General features: G+C 39.4%; 1 protein-coding gene across 1 annotated transcript in view; it reads left to right on the top strand.

The window, feature by feature from the left end:
* The window catches only part of SYNE1 (spectrin repeat containing nuclear envelope protein 1), a 472,071-nt gene that overhangs the window by 76,694 nt on the left and 379,668 nt on the right, over nucleotides 1–15,709 (top strand). Inside the window, 1 exon segment of the mRNA XM_043592628.1 lies at nucleotides 5,467–5,528. Coding sequence (XP_043448563.1) covers nucleotides 5,467–5,528 — 62 coding nt within the window.

Genomic DNA, 15,709 nt, shown 5'->3' with positions numbered 1-15,709 from the left:
GAATAAAACTCTAAAAAATTTTTTTTTAGATTTATTTATTTTTAAGAGAGAGAGACAGAGTGAAAGTGGGGGAGGGGCAGAGAGAGAGAGGGAGACACAATCTGAAGCAGGCTTCAGGCTCTGAACTCTCAGCACAGAGCCCAACATGGGGCTTGAACCCATGAACCGTGAGATCACCTGAGCTGAAGTCAGCGGCTCAACTGACTGAGCCACCCAGGTGCCCCAGGGAATAGAACTTGTAAACAGGATTAACTTCTTGTTCTCTGTGATTCCTAGAACCGGAGAACTGAGTTTACATGTGTGACATAGACAGAGTTCTCTGCATTTACAACTAGTATACATGTTCACCTAAATGTCTTAATACATTACTCTTTTTACAGTTTTGTTGGAAATATTTAGCATGCATACATATGAACACTTGGTAAGACCGTATCATGTTGTTCTAAAAAGCGGAAGATAGAAAAATCACTAGAAGATTAACAATTAAATACATTTAAATAATACTCTATTAAATATAACTACTTATACACAGGAAGAACTATAAACCAATATTGTAGAGATTAGTTCAGTGCATCATCAACAGCTTTATAAAGAAGTGTTATTGTTCATAATGCTGTTTTAATGCAGTGTGGTAGACATTCACTTCATATTTCATAATTCCACAATTTAAACATTTTATGCTGTTGTTATCAGATTTAACTACAAAATCCTGGACTAAATTATTTAGATTTTTATATCAAAAATGAGTATTTGCTGACATGATGACGTTTTAGGAATTTTTCTTTATTTGGGGAATATCGTAAGTACAATCAGAAAACATTTACTTAGAATTCAGTTGGCTGTGTCTGAAAATATAAAAAGTAGATTGCTAGAACCCAGTAAACTGCTTTTGCAGCTGTAATATAAAAGGAAACATGTAGAGAATTTGATACTTAGATATATACAATGAATGCTACAAAAAAAAAAAAAAAACCAACCATAATTTGGGCTTTCTAAAAAAGAACTTTTTTGCCAAATTCTAAATATAAACTCAGAGATTTACCATCAGATGAAACCAGTACAATAGCAGTATTGTTTCATTAAAGGTGAGAGTAGTAAAAATATAACAACTTAAAATCAGGAAGTAATATCAATAGTTTATTACATAAATTTCTTTTTTTTTTATTATTTAAAAAAAATTTTTTTTTAACATTTATTTATTTTTGAGACAGGGAGAGACAGAGCATGAACAGGAAACGGTCAGAGAGAGGGAGACACAGAATCCGAAACAGGCTCCAGGCTCTGAGCGGTCAGCACAGAGCCCGACGTGGGGCTCGAACTCACGGACCGCGAGATCATGACCTGAGCCGAAGTCGGCCGCTTAACCGACTGAGCCACCCAGGCGCCCCAATAGTTTATTACATAAATTTCTAACTCATACACTAACACTGTGCTCATTTAAGATTTTAAAACACTGACACCTTGTAACATTAATAAAATTGTGTATAATCTCAAATCGAGTTTAAAAATTTATATACACTGTAACTGTAGTCTATTTTAAACCTAGAATTGAATTTTATATATTATGGATAAAGTCCTGAATTCTATCAAATCTGGTTTGATTCATTAAGATTATTCTGCTGCTGCATGACTTTATTCATAGAAGCTAAAGATTTTAAGGTCAAACTCAAATTGATTTAACTATGAATTTATCATTTTAATCTGATGAATATTTGATATGACTAATGTGGTAATTCCCATGCTATCCTTGGGCAGTAGTATGATGGTGTAAGAACCTGACTGTGGAGACTAAAGCTTGGCTCTGCCTCTGGGTGGCTTTGGTAAAAATGCTTAACGTCTACGTGCCTTGGTTTTCTTGTAAAATGGCATTTATAACAGTTCTTGCTTGAAGACTTGTTACAAGAAGTAAATGAGTTAATATGGATGTATTACATATGGTATGTAATAATTTATTATTAAATCATTAAAATATAATGGGATCATTAGAGAGAGAGGAAATATCAGTGCCTGGGTACACATGACACTAATACAATACTGTGTGTTAATTATACTGGAATTAAAATTAAAAAAAAAAAAGAGAGAATACTTCTGAAAAATAAACAATACCGTGACTTTGCCAAGAATATTTCTTAGGGAAAGGAAATGTTAATAATTTTGATGAAAGCATGATTACATATATGTAGATTCATCCAGAGTATTTCCTTGCTGAGTCATTGTAAACCGACCAATTAATAATTACTTTGATTCACTGGGGAAATAACACTACTAGAAATAATTAAAAGCATTTGGAACCAGAAGATGAATTTGCATTATCACTTCCCATACTGCGTATAAGAAGATGTTAAGGGGGCGCCTGGGTGGCTCAGTCAGTTGAACATCCAACTTCGGCTCAGGTCACGATCTCACGGTCCCTGACTTCGAGCCCGACGTGGGGCTCTGGGTTGATGGCTCAGAGCCTGGAGCCTGCTTCCGATTCTGTGTCTCCCTCTGTCTCTGCCCCTCCCCTGTTCATGCTCTGTCTCTCTCTGTCTCAAAAATAAATAAACGTAAAAAAATAAATAAATAAAAAAGATGTTAAGACGTTATGACTTATATTATCTTAGAGCACAGAATTTATATATTTTAGGTGACAACAAGCTGCTTTGGTGCTAATTGTTACACTTAGCATTTGCCAAATCTATCACATTTTTGATAAAATAAATTATTTTTCATTTGTTTCTTTATACCCTTCCTTGGTCAAAAGTAAATACATGTTGAAGTGATATTTTTAAAATTTGAACTAAAGCATGTCAGTTTAGTATTTTAAAACTTACTTTCTATTGTTTCCAGTAAATTCTGTTTTTTGCTCTATGTTTAGTTGTCACCTAATCCTTAATATAATAGGCCATTCATATCATGAAAGGCCTAAAAATAAATATTTTTGTCAGAGTCAGATGTATCAGATACTCAAATGAAGACATGTAATAAAAAAAATAATAAAGCAAATAAAATTATTAGAATTAAGCTTTCAGCAAAGTTTGACAGGACCTTGTCAGGGAGTCATACAGTTAATTCCATTACATTTTTCTTTTTCTGAGAACTCAGAGTGGCTGTATTTCCAGTTTGTTTTGTAGTTAAATTTGAGATTTTAACTGGGTTTTCCAAAAAGATATGGACAGAAATATTTTTATTTTTTAATGTTTATTTATTTTTGAAAAAGAGACAGAGTGCAAGCGGGGGAGGGACAGAGAGAGAGGGAGACACAGAATTGGAAGCAGGCTCCAGGCTCCTAGCTGTCAGCACAGAGCCTGACGTGGGGCTTGAACTCATGAGCCATGAGATCATGACCTGCGCTAAAGTTGGATGCTTAACCCACTGAGCCACCCGGTGTCCCTGGACAGAAATCTCTCATCTTCTTTCAAACTCAGCCTTTTAAACATCCCATATAGTTCTTAAGTTCTTTACAGAAAGAAAGAAAGAAAGAAAGAAAGAAAGAAAGAAAGGGAAGGAAGGAAGGAAGGAAGGAAGGAAGAAGGAAGGAAGGAAGGAAGGAAGGAAGGAAGGAAGGAAGGAAGAAGGAAGGAAGAAGGAAGGAAGGAAGGAAGGAAGGAAGGAAGGAAGGAAGGGAGGAGGAAAATAAATATCAGTGCCTGGTACAGAAAAAGTATATGCATTATTATTTGTTTTTGTAGGTACTTGAAAGTTTTAGAAGTGCATGCCTAAAGTACATTAAAGATAATGGTATTCTGCAAGTTCTTCGGATATATTCAAAATTTCTCCAAATTAAAATGTTACTAATTTTCTTCATTCCTTCATTGCACAGTACTTTTTTCTCATGTTTGTAGGCATTGGGAACAAAGTTACTGTCCTCATGGGGGTTATATTCCCATAGGCAGTCAGATGTTCTCACTTGAAGCCCAGAAGAGGTCAGCTCCAGGGATGTGGATCTGGGCACACCAGCCCTCAAAGGGCAAAGAATTGAAATGATGTCTTGTTCAACTGTGTTCCTCCCAACATCTGGTCTCGTGTTTTATAAACATTTGACACTCGGTAGATGTTGTTGGAATGAATAAAATTCACCTTTTCTTAAAAGGGGTTAAACTGGCCCCTCCCTCTCTGGCCTTCCTATCTTTATGCCTCTAATTAAAACCTTCTTGGACCCTACTTCTTTTTGCATCTGATGTGAATTTTCTCTTGGTTCATAAGAAATTACCACAAACTTAGCATTTTAAAACAGTTTTCTTTTATCATCCTCAAAATTGGTAAGTCAGGAGGCCATGCACAGCTTGGATGTGTTCTCTGCTCAGGGTCCCGCAACTCGGCCATCAAGCGGACAAGTCTGCCATGTCAGCTAGGTTGCATTTTTATCCAGAGGCTGAAATAGGGAAGAATGCACCTTTGAACTCATTCGGGTTGTTAGCAGAATTCATTTCCTTGTGGCTGTGTGACTGAGGTCCCAGCTGCTTGCTGACTTTTGGCTGGAGACCACCCTTCCCTAAAGGCGGCCTGCTCTTCCCTGTCACACGGCCCCCTCCATGGTCAGTTCACAACATGGCTATTTGCTTCCTCCAAGCCAAAAGGAGAATCACTCCAGTTGGCCAGGATGGAATCTAATACAGTCACATGTCTATAGGTGTGACGGCCCGTTGCCTTTGCCATATTCTATTGGTTAGAAACAAGTCACATGTACTGCCTGTAGTCTGCCTACACAAGGGTGTGAACCCCAAGGGGTAGGATCTTTGAGGGTCACCACAAGAGTGTTCACCACACTCCCCAGATGGTTAAGTCCCTGTAATGCCTCACATACACAGCTCTATCTTATGACATTACTGTAGAACCCTCGACTATGCACCTGCCCTTGCTTGCTGTCTCCACTTCTAGCTATTTCATGGCGGGGACAATGCCCTGTTGTTTTCTCTCTATCTCTTTGCACCTAACATAAAACTTGGCACTTGGTTGGTCTCAGTGAACTTTTTCAGACAGCTTTATTGGGGTATAATTGTATAGTGAACTGTCAATAAGTGAATGAAGGTTAACATCGGGCTAACATATTGAAAATTTTGAAGCATTTGCTAATAATGTTTAAAGGAATAGTCTAGGGGCGCTTGGGTGGCTTACTTGGTTGAGCGTTCGACTTCAGCTCAGGTCATGATCTCGCAGTTTGTGAGTTTGAGCCCCATATTGGGCTCTGTGCTGACAGCTTAGAGCCTGGGGCCTGCTTCGGTGTCTCCCTGCCTCTCTGCCCCTCCCCCACGTGTACTCTGTGTCTCTCCCTTGCAAAAATAAATAAAAATTAAAAATTTTTTTACGTAAATCGGAAATAGTCTACTTGGAGTTGTACTGTCCCTTCCTCAAGACAACAATTGGCAAAATGGGTTAGGAAACAAAATAATATGATTATTTCTAGAGTTTGTAACTGAATGTTTTTTAGGATATGACTTCATGGTATACTGTGTTACCTAACTAGATTTATTTTTTTTCTTCTAGATGAGCAAGAGATAGTACAAAAACGTACTTTCACGAAATGGATCAACTCGCATCTGACCAAGGTAAAGGAAATTACCCAGAGTTCTATGTTTACTTGGTTGGAGCTGATAAATCACTGAATACCAAGTGTAATAAAGGAATACTCTTAACGCTCTTGTCACTAATACTGATCAATGATATCAGCAGTTCTGTCAGCTTAACCGTTGCCTACATGTGGCATTTGCTAACATTGCCTCTGAGAAGAAATGAATGGGCAGCTAGAGTCATGAGGTCAGTTCTTCATGTCAATGCTATGAATTCTGATGAAATGTTTTGTTCAGTTATTTCTTCTGTAATAATGTGTATGTCATATGAAAAGGAGAATTTGTGAGGTGCCTGGGTGGCTCAGTTGGGTAAGTGTCCGACTCTTGATTTCAGCTCATGTCATGGTCTCACAGTTCGTGAGATTGAGCCCCATGTTTGAGTCTTTGCTGACAGCATGGAGCCTGCTTGGGATTCTCTCTCTCTCTCTCTCTCTCTCTCTCTCTCTGCACTCCCCCACTTGTGCTCTCTCCCTCTCTCCCTCAAATAAACATTTGAAAAGGAAAAAAAGGAGAATTTGTGCTGAATTTTGGTTTCTTTTTTTAATTAATGTATTTAAATTCAAGTTAGTTAGCATACACTGTAATATTGGTTTCAGGAGTATAACCCAGTGATTCATCGGTCGCATATAACACCCAGAGTTCATCCCAACAAGTTCCCTCCTTAATGCCCATCACCCATTCAGCCAATTTCTTTTGGAACAGAAAGAAGCAAGGAGTGGTCTGTCCTGAGCACAGAATTTAGTATGAGTAGATTATGACAGGATTTGGGTTCTCTTCTTAGGTGCCTTTAAAAAAAGAGTTTTTTTAATGTTTATTTTTTTAACGTATTTTTTTTTTTTTGAGACAGGGAGAGACAGAGCATGAACAGGGGAGGGTCAGAGAGAGGGAGACACAGAATCTGAAACAGGCTCGAGGCTCTGAGCTGTCAGCACAGAGCCCGACGCGGGACTCGAAGTCACAGACCAAGAGATCATGACCTGAGCTGAAGTCGGCTGCTTAACCGACTGAGCCACCCAGGAGCCCCAGTGTTTATTTATTTTTGAGAGAGAGTGGGTAGGTGGGTAGGGAGGGTCAGAGAGAGAAAGACACACACAGAGAATCAGAAGCAGGCTTGACAAAGCATAAGAGACTGTTAAAAACTGAGAACAAACTGAGGGTTGATGGGGGTGGGAGGGAGGGGTGGGTGGGTGATGGGTATTGAGGAGGGCACCTTTTGGGATGAGCACTGGGTGTTGTATGGAAACCAATTTGACAATAAATTTCATATATTAAAAAAAAAAAAAGAAGCAGGCTCGAGGCTCTAAGCTGTCAGCACAGAGCCCGATGCGGGGCTCAAACCCACAAACTGCGAGATCATGACCTGAGCTGAAGCCCGATGCTCAGCCTACTGAGCCACCCAGGCGCTCCTCTTCTTAGGTTCTTTGATAGCCAAGTAACTGTGGTGTCAGGACACTAAAAAGATGAATCATTCTGAGATTATCCATACCAACATGAGGTTGTATCAGATGACTGTGTATTTGCACATTGTAATGACTTTGAACATAAATGCTACTATAAAACAAATTCCAATATGGCTATACTACAATAAAATTAGTCTCATAAATATGCAGTTGAAAAAAACATGTGAACCAAAAAACATTGCATTTGTAAATGCAGACAATTGTCTGAATTCAGTTAATGGATCCTTTGCTGCGAGTGGTACCTCCCTACAGTGTTCCAGGCATAACCCCATGAGCAGCTTTTGATCAGGGACTTCCCCAAAGCGTCTTTTACAGTTCAGAAGCAAACAAAGCATGGCGATTTATTGCGGTCCCATTGTACAAATTAACTGCTCACTGTGTGTCTAAGGTAGGCTTTGGAGAGAGGAAAACGTTGGCAAGACACTTTCCCAGACCTTGAGAGGCTCACAATCCAGTTATGACAGAAGACTAAACAATGTGTCTGGATTTGGTAAACTGGGATTGTATCTCCTTTCATTGCTTTCCAGAAGTCCCTTGATGAGAAGAGAATTCTCTGACATAGTGGTTGCCCCTGGAATCTGCCCTGTGAAAAGGCAGTAAATGCCTCCGGGGGCTCATTTTCTCAGGTCTTGGCTGGTGCCAGCCAGTCATTACTTTGCTACAGAATTGTCATCAATTGGGGAAGATTATTTTTTTTTTTTCCAAAATGAAAATAGAGTTATTGTTTTTCTTCACATTGTTAAGAAAGTTACATGCTAATTGTAATAGTAATAACAACCCTCTTACAGTGTAAAGAAAGTAGAAATCAGCTCAAATCTCACGATCTTCACCTTAAATCATCACCATCACGTTGATCACCGTTTTTCTACACCGTTTTTTTTTTTTTAGAGACAGGGAGAGACAGAGCATGAACAGGGGAGGGTCAGAGAGAGGGAGACACAGAATCCGAAACAGGCTCGAGGCTCTGAGCTGTCAGCACAGAGCCCGACGCGGGGCTCGAACTCACAGACCGAGAGATGGACACTCACAATTTCACAAAAATGATTTGCAGGATACTGCTGTGTATGCCTCTGTTTCACTCAGCCCATATTTCCGTGTTAGTGGATACGGAGCTATGTAATAATTTTAATGGCTGAATAATATTTTATTAAAAATATAATTACTTATTATAAATCATAAATTAGCCTGTAGCCTATTGATGGTCATTTAAGTGGTTTTCAATTGTTTAATGTTATATACAGTACTACACTTAGTGTCCTTGGGCATATATCTTTGTGCACTTGTGTGATTTTTCTACTTAAGATATATTTTCAGAAGTGGGTCAATAGTCCTCAGGTATACATGTTTGCAATTTTAATATATACCAAGAGCATATACAAATGCCCATTTCCTTACACTATTAACATTCTTGGAGGTTAACAGTGTTTCCTAATCTAACTGGCAAAAATATTTATTTATAAATATTTATAATTATAAATTATAAGTTATAATTTATAATTAACTTTTTCAGATTTTTAAAAATAGGAGTTGAGGGACACCTGAGGGCTCATCGATTAAGAGTCTGACTTTGGCTCAGGTCTTGATCTCATGGTTTGTGGGTTCGAGTCCCGCACTGGGCTCTGTGCTAACAGCTCAGAGTCTGGAACCTGCTTTGGATTCTGTGTCTCCCTCTCTCTCTGCCCCTCCCCCACTTGTGCACACACACACACACACTCTCTCTCTCTCTCTCAAAATTAAATAAACATAAATTATTTTTGAATAGGAGTTGAATATCTTTGTGAAAGTTTTTCAAGTAGAATCCTTGGGATACACTCATCTATGTACTGAATACTTAAAAAGAGGGGAGATCCGAATGTATGCCATGGTGCACAGTATATGAAGGGCCTTTGTGAAGGGACTAAATGCCAAGAGCTTGTTTTCAAATATCATTGTTTTACTATTGCTCCAAGTTACTTTACATACTTATGTGATAACTGGTTATTGGACTAGGCTCTACCAATGTGCATTTTTTCCATTCTGTTTTCCAGCCCTGCTTTGTAAGCTCACCCCTGTAATTTCTCGTCTAAATATCTATAGCCCTACCTTTACTGGGTAGTGTCAGCCTTTCTCATTCATGAAGTCATTTCTGACCATAGGCGAAGCAGTGAGGCTGTCTGTCCCCTAGCAAACGCTCCAAGCGTGGTAGCCTTGCCCCTGCACCCCTCCTCCAGTGCCTCCCCCCTGCCTTCTCTGGTTTTCCTGCCTGTAGTGCAGTAGAGGGCAAAGTCTTAGCCCTTCTCCAGAACCTGTAGCATAGGTGGAGAAGTTTAGCATGTCTTAAAATTATTTTGAACTGTATACCTCGCCTTCCCAACACCCGTGTAAAGTCTTTAAGGCATATGCTAATTCTCAGAATTTCTTTATAAATCTTAATAGCTCTAAGCACAGTGCTGCGTACCAGACAGAGGTGATTAATACAGCAACAGCAAATAGTCTATCTTTTCTTATTTTGTTAGAATTGTAAGGCTATCACCTGGGGAAAATGATTAATCTCTGGTATTGGGCCAAGTGTTTTACACAGGTTATTTTATTGCACACATCTTCATATACTTCGTAGTTGGTGCTGCTGAGATTTTAATCCAGACCTGAATCTAAAGTCCACGTGCTTTCCTGACTTTACACATTTTTACATCAATGGTATTGTTTTGAAAACCCCAGAAACTTATTACTTCCGCAACTGCTCCATTATTATCTTATGTAATAGAGATTTTTTGTTTGTTTTTTTCTCTTCTGTATTTTGATTTCTTTCTTTCTTGAGTCACCTTGAAAAAAGAAAACTGAAGCATAAGAATGATACCTATACTTGGCATCCTGAATTTATTTATACCGCCATTGTAGTACCTTGCCAAACATAGCTAAAACGCTCAAATTCATTTGAGAATATATTCCTTTCTGGACTCACTTATATTTGGAAAACATTTTGAAAATCAAATCTGACCCATGACCCTGCCTTGGCAGAGTTTTAGAGTATCTATGTATAGAGTCAATGTTTGTCTGCATTTGTCTTAGCAACTGATCACATGATTCCCAACTCATTCCTTTCTCTTTCCCATCCTTTGCCCACCTTTGTCCTTTTTTGAGTGTTCCACTTCCAGCCCTTTCTCATCCCCCCACCCACCTGTCTCCTATCCCTGCACCATATCGATCTTTCTGTCCCATCTCTTCCTCCATTATACCTCCAAGCAACCCCCTTACTGTCTCTGTCTTAATTTCCCCATTCCTATCTTTATCCCCATTTCCATCTCTTTCTGTCTGGACCCTAAACCCTGCAAAAACACATGCAACCTGCATATCTTGGGCTTCACAGTCCCTGAGGTCACCTTTACTTGTACACCCAAACTGAAATGGCAGCACACACTTCCCAATCCATTGCAGTGGGCTCCCTTCTGAGAATGTTAATATCTCACTTGCAACAGAAAAAAAGGTCAACTTCGTATCTTTGATCTGACCCCTGAATCAGGACATTGTGCCACTTTTCGAACTGCTGCATGGTAAGACTTGTTCCCCAAGCCATTCTGTGATGCCTGAGCGTGCTTGGTCCCATCACTCTAGCACCTTATGGACGTGGAACCCAGGCACGCATGTGGAAACACACGTACACGTACAACTGTGGTCAGCTAAGCTTTCGCAGAAGTTTTTGTTATGCTGAGAGTCTTATCACGTCTCTTGTGAAAGCAGCTTCTTGAGTTTTTGGTCCTTGGCTCCCCATCACCAATTAGCAACACCCAGGCTTTCAGTCACAGGGAAGCCCATACTCAGGCTACAAACATTTCTCACTAGAAAAAATAGCCCACAAATAAGCAACTTGACCTGTCTCAATGTCTTTTTTTTAATCCACCAGAGCTTTTTGAAACACCCTTTCTCTCTTTCTTCTTGGTTATTAAATAATCAAGGTAGTGGCTTATACTACAACTAAGAGATAGTCTGCTCCCAGCATGGAGACCTGAATTCTGTCGGCTTTCAAAGAACTGGGTCCCCTGTAGTTTGTTGGATCAGATTGAGTCTGGTTTGATGTGTTGTTTGTGTGTTTGCTTGTTTACTTTGTCCAACAAATACACAACAAATTTAGACCCTGTGTTAGTCAGCTCGGGCTTTTATAACAAAATACTGTAGACTGGGGGGACTTAAAGAACATTTATTCCTCATAGTTCTGAGCCTGAGAAGACCAAGATCATGTGCCAACAAGGTGAGAGTCCTCTTCCTGGCTGTGTCCTCACCTGGCAGAGAGAGAGGGAACTCTGGTCTTTTTTCCTCTTCTCATAAGGACACTGGTCCCATCCTGGGGGCATCATCTCATGACCTCATACACATGTAATTCCTTCATAAAGGCCCCTCTTCCTCTACTATCACACTAGAGGCTTCAACATGGATTTGGGGGACACTCAAACATTTAGTCCATAGCAGGCCCCAAGTTCATTCTGAGGTCTGGCCTGAAGCACACGAGTATTTCTTCCAAATTTATAATAAAGGAATGGGAACGCAATCCCGGCATGATGACATGAACGAGCTTGTCTCCTTTTTCATTTCATTCATTTCAACCCCTGTAGTGCATAGCTCTGTGCTTTGGGTTCATTTCATATCATCTCAGAGCCAAACTACTTAAAAGAGTTAAAATGCATTTTATTCCTATGTTGTGTTTGTTCCCCCTACAATTTTCTGTTGAAATCTACCAATAAAGGTGAGAAAATGACCCAGGTTGAAAATACTTTTTGTGCTAGTAACCAAGATACTAGTCTTGTTTCACCTATTTATTATGGTACATAATGTGCCAAGTTATTTTATCTCTAAGAACAAGAAAGGAGAAAATTGCTAAGTTGGGAGGAAAAAAAACAAGAGTTTCAACTTTTTCCTAGAATGCAAGTTGTAAATATTTTGCAGGATGTCAGTTGTCTGAGAGCATTTGCATAGTAGTCATGGGAATGTTTGTGGATTTGAACTGGAATGGTAGGGGCACCTGGGTGGCTCAGTCAGTTGAGCATTGGACTCTTGATTTCTGCTCTGGTAATGATCCTAAGGACCTGGGATTGAGCCCCACTTTGGGCTCTGTGCTGAATGTGGAGCTTGCTTAAGACTCTTTCTCTCTCTCTCTCTCTCTCTCTCTCTCTCTCTGTCCACCCCCCCCATCTTCTGCCCCCTCCCCTTCTTGTGCTTTCTCTCTCATTTTCAAAAAAAAATAAAAAATAAAAACAAACAAACAGGAACTGTAAACCATTTCATCCATTTGTAAAACAGGAACTGTAAACCATTTCCAATTTTTTGGAAATTGACCATTTCCAGAAATAGCTTTAATAATCAGTTGTGTCAGGTTTTAAGAGCTAGAATGTTGAATTGAGAAGTAGAAAAATCGATTCTTTTCTCCTAAGGTCATTCAATCTTTGGTACATTAGGACATGTCCAAAAGATTTTTCATGGAGATGCATTTGGGGAAGGTTTTTAATGGGAGAATTTTAATTTTGTTCTTGGCTGCTTTGCCCAGTTGCAAATTAACAAACTATTTCCTTGTAATTAAATAAAATGATAAACTCTTTTACTGATGGCATTCCATTCTATTGTAACAATTCTTTATAAATATTATGACAGCAGTGTGAAGAGAGAGGGTGCTTATAAGAGAGCAATATGTTTTCAAATAAATACTTTTCTGTTTTAATTTTTTTTTAAGTTTATTTATTTTTGACAGAGACAGAGTGCGAGCATGAGCTGGGGAGGTGCAGAGAGAGAGAGGGAGACACAGAATCCGAAGCAGGCTCCAGGCTCCAAGCTGTCAGCACAGAGCCTGACGTGGAGCTTGAACTCACCAACTGTGAGATCATGACCTGGGCTGAAGTCGGACGCTTAACCGACTGAGCCACCCAGGTGCCCCAAATAAATACTTTTCTTAAAACAAAAACCTTACCGAATCAGGGAAAAAAACCTCAAGAATCTTCTGTGTATATGTGTTTTATGCCATTGTTAGTACACAGATGTAGATTATTCAAACTTGTGGATATAATTATCAGTTCATTTTTTTTATGTTTGCTTTGTTTTCAAATGGAAGTCTTTATGCTTCTACAATTATGCAAAACATTGCAAATCAGAAATTGTCAATATAAGGTAATGTAACATTAACAAAAATTAGTGGGTTGCATTTATTTTATATCCCTGATAATTCCTTTTGAGAATGGGGTTTCATCAGACATGGACTTTATCCTATTCTTCCTTTTCAGAAAGATACCAGACTCTTTCTTTCTCCTTTCAAAGAAAGTATTTGTTTTTTACTTTTTAAATTAGCAATTAGCAATCACTCCATATTGATTTTGAGTAATTTTTTTTTTTAGTGTTTATTCATTTTTTGAGAAAGGGGGAGAGTGGGGGAGGGGTAGAGAGAGAGGGAGACACAAAATCCAAAACAGGCTCCAGGCTCTGAGCTGTCAGCACATAGCCCAACGTGGGGCTTGAACTCAGGATCTGTGAGATTGTCACCTGAGCCAAAGTCGGTTGCTTCACTGACTGAGCCACCTGGGCGCCCTGATTTTGAGCAATGTTTTTTTTTTTAAAGTTAAGTACTGATTTAGTTCTAGCATCTCATCACTCATTGCTAAAAATATTTCTAAGTTGCGGGCTACTATTTGTTGAACTTTTACCATGTGCCCGTCACTATGCCTTAGCAAATTTGTCTTTTATTTAGTCTTCACTACAAGAATCAAATATGAGTATTGTTTGCTACATCATACAGATCATAACCGAAGTTAAGAGTTAGTTAATAAATTCAAGGTCACATAAGTAGATGAAAAACCAGATTTCAACCACACACCTCTGAAGTTTGGGCATTAACCGTTGTGTTGTGTACTCTCATGCTTCAATTGTTTATTTAGCTCTTTATGCAGAAGATACTTTTTAAGCACCTATCATACACCAGGGGTTGTGGGTAGAGTGGTGAACAGCCCAGTTGTACATGCCTTCCTGGAACTGATAGTGTCACAGAAGAAACAAACAATTACAGCAAAGCGTGTGTTGGTAAATGCTATGCGAGGGGAGGTGCCAGGGTCTCAGAGAGCACCTGGCAAGCGTAAGCAGTGACACAGGAAACCTGAAGGAAGGCATCAAAATAGGCTTTCAGAGACAGGAACATTTAAACTAGGGCCTGAGAAATGCCTTGGGATTGGATACGTGAAGGAACCGATGGTTTTAAAAGTTGAGAGGTGAGAAAGAGCATGGTCCAGTAAAGAAAATGGAAGAAGTTTAGAGTGCCTGAAAATATGGCTCCAGGAGTGGGTTGGCAACAGAGAAAACTAAGAATTGGTCAAAGGCCAGTCATTAAGAGAACTTGGACTGTGTTATGGGCAGTGGGAGACATTAAAGAATCTTAGCCAGGAAAATTAAATGATCGCTTTGTCTCTAAACACCTCGGTCTCTCTCTCTCTCTCTCTCTCTCTCGCTCTCGCTCTTTCTCTCTCTGTCATAAATTAGAGCAGGAGCAAGTGACATTAGAGGTGGAGTAGGAGAAACGTAGACACATTGAAAGGTATGTAGAAGTAGACTCAGTAATTCCTCAGAATCTTGGAGAAGAAAGAGTCAAGAATGACATGTAGATTTCTGATACGAGCAAATGATTAAGATCACTCACATACATAGAGAATACAACGGGCTTGGGGGAAAGCTAGTAGTCCAGTTTTAGACAGAGAAATTACTCAGTAGAGATAAACCCATTTGATTTGGCAGTTAGGAAGTCATTGGCCACCATGGGGAGTAGCCATGTTGTAACAGAAATCAGACTGGCAAATTGATGAGTAAATGAGAGGGAAGGATGTTAGGACACTGAATGTACATTACTTATTCGTGTGCTAGAGCATCAGCTAAAACAGAGCATGGGGTTTGGTAAGAGCTGTCTTAATAAGGGGTAATTTTAAGGTATGTCTATTAAGGGTATGATCAAGAACTAACAGGGAGGAAGAGGCTGCAAAAGAAGGGAAAGAAAGTCATTTCAGAGATACAGGATCTCAAGGAGGCAAGGTGGGAGAGAAAATCAAGAGCACAGGTGGAACCTGTAGGTTTGTACCAGAGGAGAGTCATCTCTCCTTCTCTGAAACCAGGGTGGAAATAGGAAGGGTGAGTGTGGATGTGCCTAAATTTGGTATCAACACGGAGAGGAAGACAGAGTTGAGGTAGTCTTGAATTTGAGGAAATTCCTACCTAATGGCGGCCATGTTTTTTAGATCTAACAGGGTAGTCTCCATTTTCGAGCAAAGAATTTATGTTGGGATAAATGTTTTAAAAAATGACCATTAAAAAGATGTTAGCTCTTTCGCATTTTAAAATTTATCTTGGGGCATCTGGGTGGCTCAGTCGGTTGAACGTCCGACTTTGGCTCAGGTCATGATCTCATGGTTCGTGAGTTTGAGCTACATTGGGCTCACTACTGTCAGCACAGAGCTTGCTTTGGATCCTCTGTCTCCTCTCTCTCTGCCCCTCTCCTGCTCTCTCTCTCTCTTTGTGTCTATCAAAAATAAATAAAACATTAAAAATAATTAAAAAACTTACTTATCATAGCAAATTCCTGAACTTTATCCAAGATCTATAGGCTGTGGTCACTATACAGTGCCACCTTGGCCCCCGAAGGAAACAACTTAAAGATGTGTTTTTCAGAAAACTTTTACAGGAAATTAGATTATTTGTTTTCATTTT

This window comes from Prionailurus bengalensis, chromosome B2 (assembly GCF_016509475.1).
Source record: "Prionailurus bengalensis isolate Pbe53 chromosome B2, Fcat_Pben_1.1_paternal_pri, whole genome shotgun sequence".
Lineage (NCBI taxonomy): Eukaryota > Metazoa > Chordata > Mammalia > Carnivora > Felidae > Prionailurus > Prionailurus bengalensis.
This window is presented reverse-complemented; position numbering and strand designations above follow the sequence as displayed.